Source organism: Python bivittatus, unplaced genomic scaffold (genome assembly GCF_059951505.1).
Source record: "Python bivittatus isolate LINGU-HERP-01145 unplaced genomic scaffold, Pbiv_v1 ctg000020_np1212, whole genome shotgun sequence".
NCBI classification, from domain to species: domain Eukaryota; kingdom Metazoa; phylum Chordata; class Lepidosauria; order Squamata; family Pythonidae; genus Python; species Python bivittatus.
In genome coordinates, this window is record NW_028277030.1 from 21,284,031 (window position 1) to 21,292,807 (window position 8,777).

General features: G+C 37.2%; 1 protein-coding gene across 15 annotated transcripts in view; it reads left to right on the plus strand.

Annotated features, from left to right (window-relative positions):
* Positions 1-8,421, plus strand: part of PUM2 (pumilio RNA binding family member 2) — an 81,892-nt gene extending 73,471 nt beyond the window's left edge. For all 15 annotated transcript variants that reach the window (XM_025163789.2, XM_025163783.2, XM_007423746.4 and 12 more), the window contains 3 exons: positions 1,377-1,498; positions 2,986-3,178; positions 6,615-8,421. In XM_025163789.2, coding sequence (XP_025019557.1) covers positions 1,377-1,498; positions 2,986-3,178; positions 6,615-6,746 — 447 coding nt within the window. In that variant the 3' untranslated portion in view covers positions 6,747-8,421. The remainder of the gene's footprint in view (positions 1-1,376; positions 1,499-2,985; positions 3,179-6,614) is intronic.
* The last annotated feature ends 356 nt before the right edge of the window (positions 8,422-8,777 follow it).

Genomic DNA, 8,777 nt, shown 5'->3' on the forward strand with positions numbered 1-8,777 from the left:
ATTTGGATTCCAAGCAGAAAAGATGCTTTCCAAGCGGGGCATGCTTGCTGCATCTGTCAGTGCCTCCATGGAGCAATCCCAGAATATATATGTTTCAATTAATAAGGTGCCATCAGCACCTCCTTAACACAGACATATATTTTGAGGGACCATGTGTGCAAACCGAGGAAAAGAAACAGCTTTTTTAAGGAGGCACTGAGAGGTGCAGGAAGCACAGTTCTGCCAAAGCAGCTTTTCCATTTTGGATCTGATTAGCTGTACATCCTTACTCTCCAGGTGACTCCCATTTATGGTAGATGTGATTTGCCAGGGTGATTGCCTCTCTTCAGAACCTCTTGCATCTCATCTTGGGCAAAAAAAGAGCTAAAAGGAGGTGTAAAGCGTGCTACCTTTTGGATTCCTCCCTCCATATGTTTTATATCTGGGCTTCAGAAAAACAAAACCATAATATGAAAGTGTCCCCTTCTCCCCAAAAGAAAACAACCACCACCACAACCAGAAGGCACTGTCCCAGGCTGCCTTTCCCCAGCCTGGGCCCATGGACAAGATGAGCAGGGCCAGGCAGCTTGTCTTGGTGAAAGGGAGTCTGATGTATCTTGGAGGCTTTCCATGGGAGGAGCCAGTCAGGAGAGCAGGTTGTTCTTGCTGGGCAAGAATGGAAAGAGCCTGTTAGGGGCTGCTATTGGGTAAAGAGTGATCTGGAACAACTCTGACTGGCAAAGCAGTTGAATGACTGGGGATGGGAAGAAAGCCTGTACCTTTTAACTGTTGACTCTAGTAGCAAATGGCTTGGAACTTTGACCAGAGGCACAGCGGTAGAGGTAGAAGAGGAATAAATGTGTTTTCCTCAGAAAGCAAAGTACCTTTGTGTTAGTTTTTGAAACTGCTTTGGTGTTGTGGTTCTGGGACTAATGAAATAATCCTCATTCAGCACCCAAGACAATTTGAGTTTGAGACCCCAGGTATCTCACACTGCTTATACGAAAATTAATCTTTAAAATAACCCAGAAGCAATGTAATCTTTCTGGCTTCTGGGTTATTTTAAAGCAAAGGTGACTGGAATGTGTGAACTTGGAGGACACAGCAAGTGGAACAATTTGTATGATTATCTAAATGTGCCTCTTGGGTGAGTCTGACCCATGCTTAGTTGGTCTTGTGACTTAGCATATTAGACAGATATGCCCAGTCCAAGGAAATATCATGCCTTCTTTCCATATATTTTGGCTTAGTATTTATCTTGGACATGCCCACTTGGCTCATATATCTTAAATTTTTAAATTCTGGAGCATTTATGTGTGATAAATAATCACCTCTTCGACTTTTACATTTAAAAACAATTCTAAAACATTTAAATGATATGAATCTTCTAATTTTAGGATCAGTATGGAAACTATGTTATACAGCATGTTCTGGAACATGGCCGCCCTGAAGACAAGAGTAAGATTGTTACTGAAATCAGAGGAAAAGTTCTGACTTTAAGTCAGCATAAATTTGCCAGGTATGGTCAATAAAAAATCCTAATTGTACTCACCTTGGATGGATGGTTGATTGTTTAAAATAATGGTAGCTGAGTTAATCCTTGAAGAAAAAATACATTTGAAGTTGGTAATATTTTTATTAGGAACAACCCTAAGCAAAATAGTATTTAAAAAGTGCAAGCTCTTTTATTCTCCACAACTGTTCGCCTGCTAGGATGGTACCCCCCTCCCAAAAAAAAAGCAAGGAGTGGGAAAGAAGCCAGAAAATCCAAAAGTTTTAGCTGGGTACTTTAGTTGTGGGGTTTACAGTTAAAAGTCAGCAACAAGATGGAGAGTATAGGCTAACTGCACTTAACTATAGATATTGGAGCGAGATAACGTAAACTGCCCAGAGTCGCTTTTTAATGAGATGGGCGGTGACAGATTTGATATATAAATAAAAATAAATTTAAAAAAATAATGTGTAAGAATAATGGCTGATCATGGCATGATTGAAACCAGAAATGAAAGCACATGACAATTGGTTCTGAATTTGCCAAGTTAGTCTGCTGTATACATATAAATACGTTTATAAAATACAGTGTAGAAGTAGAATTCTGTTTGCATGGTAGGAGTGTCCCGTCCCCCCTTCCCTCACCAATCTTCTATTCCTTGTACCACCCAAAATCTGCACAAAAGGTTTGGGGAGTACACTTTGGGAAAAAGGGAGAATCATCCCTTCTACAGTACTGTATTGATGAGGGTACAATCTATTTTGTTAGAAAATTTGCATTCCCAAAATAAAAACATCTAAAGAGCTGCTTTAAATCTTACTGTGTGGCTCTATAAATATATCTATAAGCCAGAGGGGTAAATTGTTGTAGGAGTTCCCAAATATATTGTGTATTATTGATGCACAGAATGCAGCTGATTGCAACACATTGCAATCCCCTTAACTGCCCCACATTCTCTCACATACAGGGAAAAAAGAATGTAAATGGGGGGGGGGGCAGGCAGCAGAGGGCTAACAGTGGGATTAAAGGGAAAGAGAAAATAATATTTAAAATTTTGATCAGGAAGTTTCATCCCTATACAAGGACATAGAGGAAATCTATTCATGTTGTTGAGACAATTCTGCCATTAAAAAAAAAAAAAAAGTAGTCCACTAGGCCTTTTGATCTCCATTCAGTAATCCAATAGATGTCAAGTATTCCTGAAGAGGGGTGAGATTCTCATGTTTCAGATGAAATTTTTTGCAGGGTGTTATTTACCTCTGTGCAAGTACAGAGGGGAAATCACAGTTTACTTGCATAGCAAAGAAATTGTGTAGCATGCAGTTCAGTATAGTCGTTGGATATCAGATGGAACCCCAGCAATTACTCAAGGAGGGTTAAAAGTAGCTCATACTACTATGAGTATAGTATAATTTGCATACTATATTGCAATTAGTATGAAGGGAGTTGAGTTGGCACACAGTTTAAGTGAAATCTATGTTTATTTCTGTTGACCAATCTCATAATTTTTACAGCAATGTGGTAGAAAAATGTGTGACTCATGCATCTCGTGCTGAAAGAGCTTTGCTTATTGATGAAGTATGTTGCCAGAATGATGGTCCTCACAGTGCCTTATACACCATGATGAAGGACCAGTATGCAAACTACGTGGTTCAGAAGATGATTGACATGGCGGAACCTGCTCAGCGTAAGATTATAATGCACAAAGTAAGAAGGAAATCCTTGAGTTGCTCTGCTTAAGAATCGCTACCATCAACAGAACAAGGAGAGAATAATTCCTCATCCCTTTTTCCATGCTGTCATACAAATAGATTTGAAAGAAGGGAGTGAGTCTTGTCACATGGGCAGACTTTTGCCTGTGGATTTCACTCTACAGTGGGGCAAAAAAGTATTTAGTCAGCCACCAATTGTGCAAGTTCTCCCACTTAAAAAGATGAGAGAGGCCTGTAATTTTCATCATAGGTATACCTCAACTATGAGAGACAAAATGAGAAAAAAAATCCAGAAAATCACATTGTCTGATTTTTAAAGAATTTATTTGCAAATCATGATGGAAAATAAATATTTGGTCACCTACAAACAAGCAAGATGTCTGGCTCTCACAGACCTGTAACTACTTCTTTAAGAAGCTCCTCTGTCCTCCACTCATTACCTGTAGTAATGGCACCTGTTTGACCTTGTTATCAGTATAAAAGACACCTGTCCACAACCTCAAACAGTCACACTCCAAACTCCACTATGGCCAAGACCAAAGCGCTGTTGAAGGACACCAGAAACAAAATTGTAGACCTGCACCAGGCTGGGAAGACTGAATCTGCAATAGGCAAGCAGCTTGGTGTGAAGAAATCAACTGTGGGAGCAATAATTAGAAAATGGAAGACATACAAGACCACTGATAATCTCCCTTGATCTGGGGCTCCATGCAAGATCTTACCCCGTGGGGTCAAAATGATCACAAGAACGGTGAGCAAAAATCCCAGAACCACACGTGGGGACCTAGTGAATGACCTGCAGAGAGCTGGGACCAAAGTAACAAAGGCTACCATCAGTAACACACTATGCCGCCAGGGACTCAAATCCTGCAGTGCCAGATGTGTCCCCCTGCTTAAGCCAGTACATGTCTGGGCCTGTCTGAAGCTTGCTAGAGAGCATTTGGATGATCCAGAAGAGGATTTGGAGAATGTCATATGGTCAGATGAAACCAAAGTAGAACGTTTTGGTCTAAACTCGACTTGTCGTGTTTGGAGGAGAGAGAATGCTGAGTTGCATCCAAAGAACACCATACCTACTGTGAAGCATGGGGGTGGAAACATCATGCTTTGGGGCTGTTTTTCTGCAAAGGGACCAGGATGACTGATCCGTGTAAAGGAAAGAATGAATGGGGCCATGTATTGTGAGATTTTGAGTGAACACCTCCTTCCATCAGCAAGGGCATTGAAGATGAAACGTGGCTGGGTCTTTCAGCATGACAATGATCCCAAACACACCGCCCGGGCAACGAAGGAGTGGCTTTGTAAGAAGCATTTCAAGGTCCTGGAGTGGCCTAGCCAGTCTCCAGATCTCAGCCCCATGGAAAACCTTTGGAGGGAGTTGAAAGTCCGTGTTGCCCAGCGACAGCCCCAAAACATCACTGCTCTAGAGGAGATCTGCATGGAGGAATGGGCCAAAATACCAGCAACAGTGTGTGAAAACCTTGTGAAGACTTACAGAAAACGTTTGACCTCTGTCATTGCCAACAAAGGATATATAACAAAGTATTGAGATGAACTTTTGATATTGACCAAATACTTATTTTCCACCATGATTTGCAAATAAATTCGTTAAAAATCAGACAATGTGATTTTCTGGATTTTTTCCCCCCATTTTGTCTCTCATAGTTGAGGTATACCTATGATGAAAATTACAGGCCTCTCTCATCTTTTTAAGTGGGAGAACTTGCACAATTGGTGGCTGACTAAATACTTTTTTGCCCCACTGTAATTGCAAGAGTTTAAAAAGTCTTCACATAAAAATTAAATAATTCCAATATTTGCAATTAGACTGATGCTATTATATCTGCCAATCATCTCCTAAGTGCCATTTTTAATTTCATTTTATATAAGTTAATAACCTATATTAGTTTTATGAAAAATAGGGATTTTAATTCTATTTCCTTTTGATTTTATTCTTCCAAATTTCTCTCTGAAATATTTTTTTCTTTTTATATGAACGTGGATAGAAACAAACTTTAATTACCAATTACTCAATTTACTCAACAGTAATTAGCATTCCTTATAAAATTACAAATGTTATAGTGTCCAATTTAAAAATATAATGAGAAAGAACAACTACTTTAAAAAACAGACCTCCTAAATTTTATCTCCACCAAGTGTAATGTCGGCTTGGACTCATACACACTCTTGTGCGGTCAGAGGTATATCTTCTTGCACAAGGTAGTCTTTTATCAATTCTCCTTTCTTGCTGGAGGCCTCTGTAATCTCCCAGCTCTGCAGCGACATGCAGGAAAGAGAAATAAGAAAATCGTATTCAATTTTCTGTGCATCGGATGCTGGAAATATTTTGGCCTGTGAGAGCTTGAATGTAGACCTGAAATGTAGGGCTGAAATTTGGAGTGTTTGAGCGAATTATACCTTTTTAGCTCTTATCTCCCTTTTAAAAATGTGAAAAATACTAATACTAAAAATTTTAGAGTGCAGTCTTGGGTTCTACAGGAGAAAAGCAGGGCTAAATGTACATTCAGCCCATTGGCTTCTCAACCCTCCTGTAGATCCAGTCCATTGAGTATACTCATAGGGCTGCACAAAACTTTGATTCTGGAATCAATTTCAGAAATCAGGTTGGCTGCCAAATCAATTCAGAAAATCAAACGGCCCAATTTCACACTGTGAATCAAAGAATTGACTTGATTTTCTTAATCAGTTCAAATCAGATCAGAGCCAGTGTACACACCTCCACTGCTTACTGCTATCTAAATCAACATTATCAAATCTTTAACCTAAAACATCTCAGTTTAATAAATTAAAGAAAATAAATTTCTGTCCCATAGTATGGAAAACAGTGTAGTTAGCTTTTGGGATAGCATGGTTCATTTATTTGTGGATAAAAATAATTGCCATTCTTTACTGTGAGTCTGTTCTTTTCTTGAATTCAGAGTTTAAGTTCAAAACTCCACTTGACATCATTTTTTTGTCAGATATATTGTTATACACCAGAATATGGCCTTTCTATTTGACTGTGTTCTAGTTTATGGCTTCCTGTTTCTTAATATAACAGATTGCTGTTGGGTTCCTCTGTGATCCAGAAAAGCTTGATTCATCTAATTGTGTCTTCACTTCTGTATGTCATGTCCCTGCTTGAGCATTCTGAACCTGTTCACATCCAACCCAGAGATAGGAGAAAACTCTAGTTAATAGGCCTTACAGTGCCTATTGTATTTGTATGCATACTGATGTAGCACTTTTACTCACAGCTGGCTCTTAATCAGGGTCTTATATTGTTCACAAATATTGAAGATCAATTAACAAGCGATACCTTGAACATTCAGTTAAAGACAGCTTATATTTTTCTTCATCCTTCTAACTACTCTTCAGAAAGGCAATTTTGGTGATGGGAGTGTTTGATAGTCTCAATTTCCTCCTTCCAGATTCGACCCCATATTACAACCTTGCGTAAATACACCTATGGGAAACATATCCTTGCCAAGCTGGAAAAGTATTACCTGAAGAACAATGCTGATCTGGGGCCAGTTGGAGGGCCACCAAATGGGATGCTTTGAAGACAAGTTTAAGCAGCAGTCTAAAAGATGAATTGTATTGTGAATTATCAAAACACCCAACTTAACTAAAATGTTGTGATTTTTTAAAAATATATTTATTGACTTCATCCATTTGTAAAAATTTTATTCATGTGTATATTTTTGGGGAATGAATTACAACGTATTGCCATTTCTTATCAGAGACCTATCAGATTGCAAGGCTTACAAAGCACAGAATGCCTGTAAATGATGTAACTATCGGAATAGCTCTCCCATTTTGTAAATTTTTACCTTGTAAAGTCACTGAATAAAATAGTTTTTAAAGGGAAAAAGTACAGTATTCTTTTAATATACTGGCTTACAGTCTGGTAGGTCTACCCACCATCATTGCACAACATGTTTATATAATTGTATATAGAATTAGTTTTCATTTTTTTCCCCTTTGTGTGGAATCTTTTTTATAACAGTTGAAAATGAAGCAATTGCATAATTATTATTTAACATGATACAGAAAGTTAAGTTCTGTATTTTGGTGGTTCACAATTTTATAGTCCCAAAAGCAATCAGGGCACTGCAAATACCAGTAAAGAAGTGGTAAAATGTGAACACTGAGGAGTAGTTTCCATCTTTTACTCTGGAAATAATTTTTTAAAACAATGCCCTTTTCTCTGGCAGTGTACAGAAGCCATGTATATACTTTAATATTTAATTGATGGTGCAAGAATAGGGGTATAAAATCAAGGTAGTACTTGGATCCAGCAATGTACTGTCTGGGAAAAAGTAAATTCATTAAATAAATAGGCAGACAGTTGGTGTAAGATGTGTGTTTTGCTTTGCATATACAATTGTAAGACGGGATTGAAAATTGAGCATATGCTTTGTGTTCTCACAATAGATGAAATTGTAGGCAATTAATGGAGGAAAGGGCCTACTTAAATTTGATAGTGCAACATCTAAAGCATGATTAAATATTTAAATAGTTTTTTTGCTTCCTTATAAATATAAGCATTATATAAGTATAGTTAATAGATGTAAGTTTACCGTTTGTAAACAGATTCCTTGTTTTCAATGTTTTAAAAGCCTTGCTAATTAAGTAGTGATGCTTACCTTGGTTGTACAGATGTACATTTGTAAACCTTCATGCTGTAAATGTAATTTGTTTTACCCCTTTTGGGAAGAAAATTTGCATTTTAGTGTATATTCATATCCCTGCCCCTCTGCCCTGACATAGTGTTGTATAATGTAAATTTATTTCGGCAAATCAAGACTGATTTTTTTAAAAATTCTATCTTTATATGGTTTCAGAGATATGAATCAGCTTTCTTTGATTTGTTACAAAAATCTTTTGTTTATTACATAGCTATTCTGTTAATATGGACATTTTGGAAACTTAAATCAGTTTAAACATTAATGAGAATAAAGATAATTAATGGACAGAAATACTGATCACAGAAACCAGTGCTTCTTCCATCTTAAATGTGGCACGATTTGTCTTTGTACAGAAGAATACTGTATTTTTGAACAGCTTGTTTCATCCTAAAGCAAATATGTATGATACTGTCAATTTAAACACAACACTGTAACAGTAAGATAAAGGTGTACATTTACAAGCGGCCTTATGTACATTTCCCAGTTTCCTTTTTAAGGCAAGAATTGTGACTATATGTGTATAATTAAAATCCTTTTTAATCCTTTGCCTTTGAAAATATTTTGAAAAGACATTTACTTTGTATATCCAGTTTCTGAAAGATAAAATGCATTGTTCAAGTTGGCATTTTGTATAAGCACTTCTTCATTTTTATGACTTAATGTAGGTGCTTTGCCTCAGAATTGTTGGAGGGAGTGACAGTTGTAGCATATGCAAAAGCTTTGGGGTGGAGGAAAGAAAATGGAAGAGAACAGTGCATCTCATTTATGCAGTTTCTTAACAGAAACACACCATTACCTGCATACCTTGAAAATTTAGCTTATTCCAATGTTGATCTTTAAATCAGATTATTAGATTATTAATAATTATACTAATTATTAAATTAGATTATTCTTTAAAAGAAT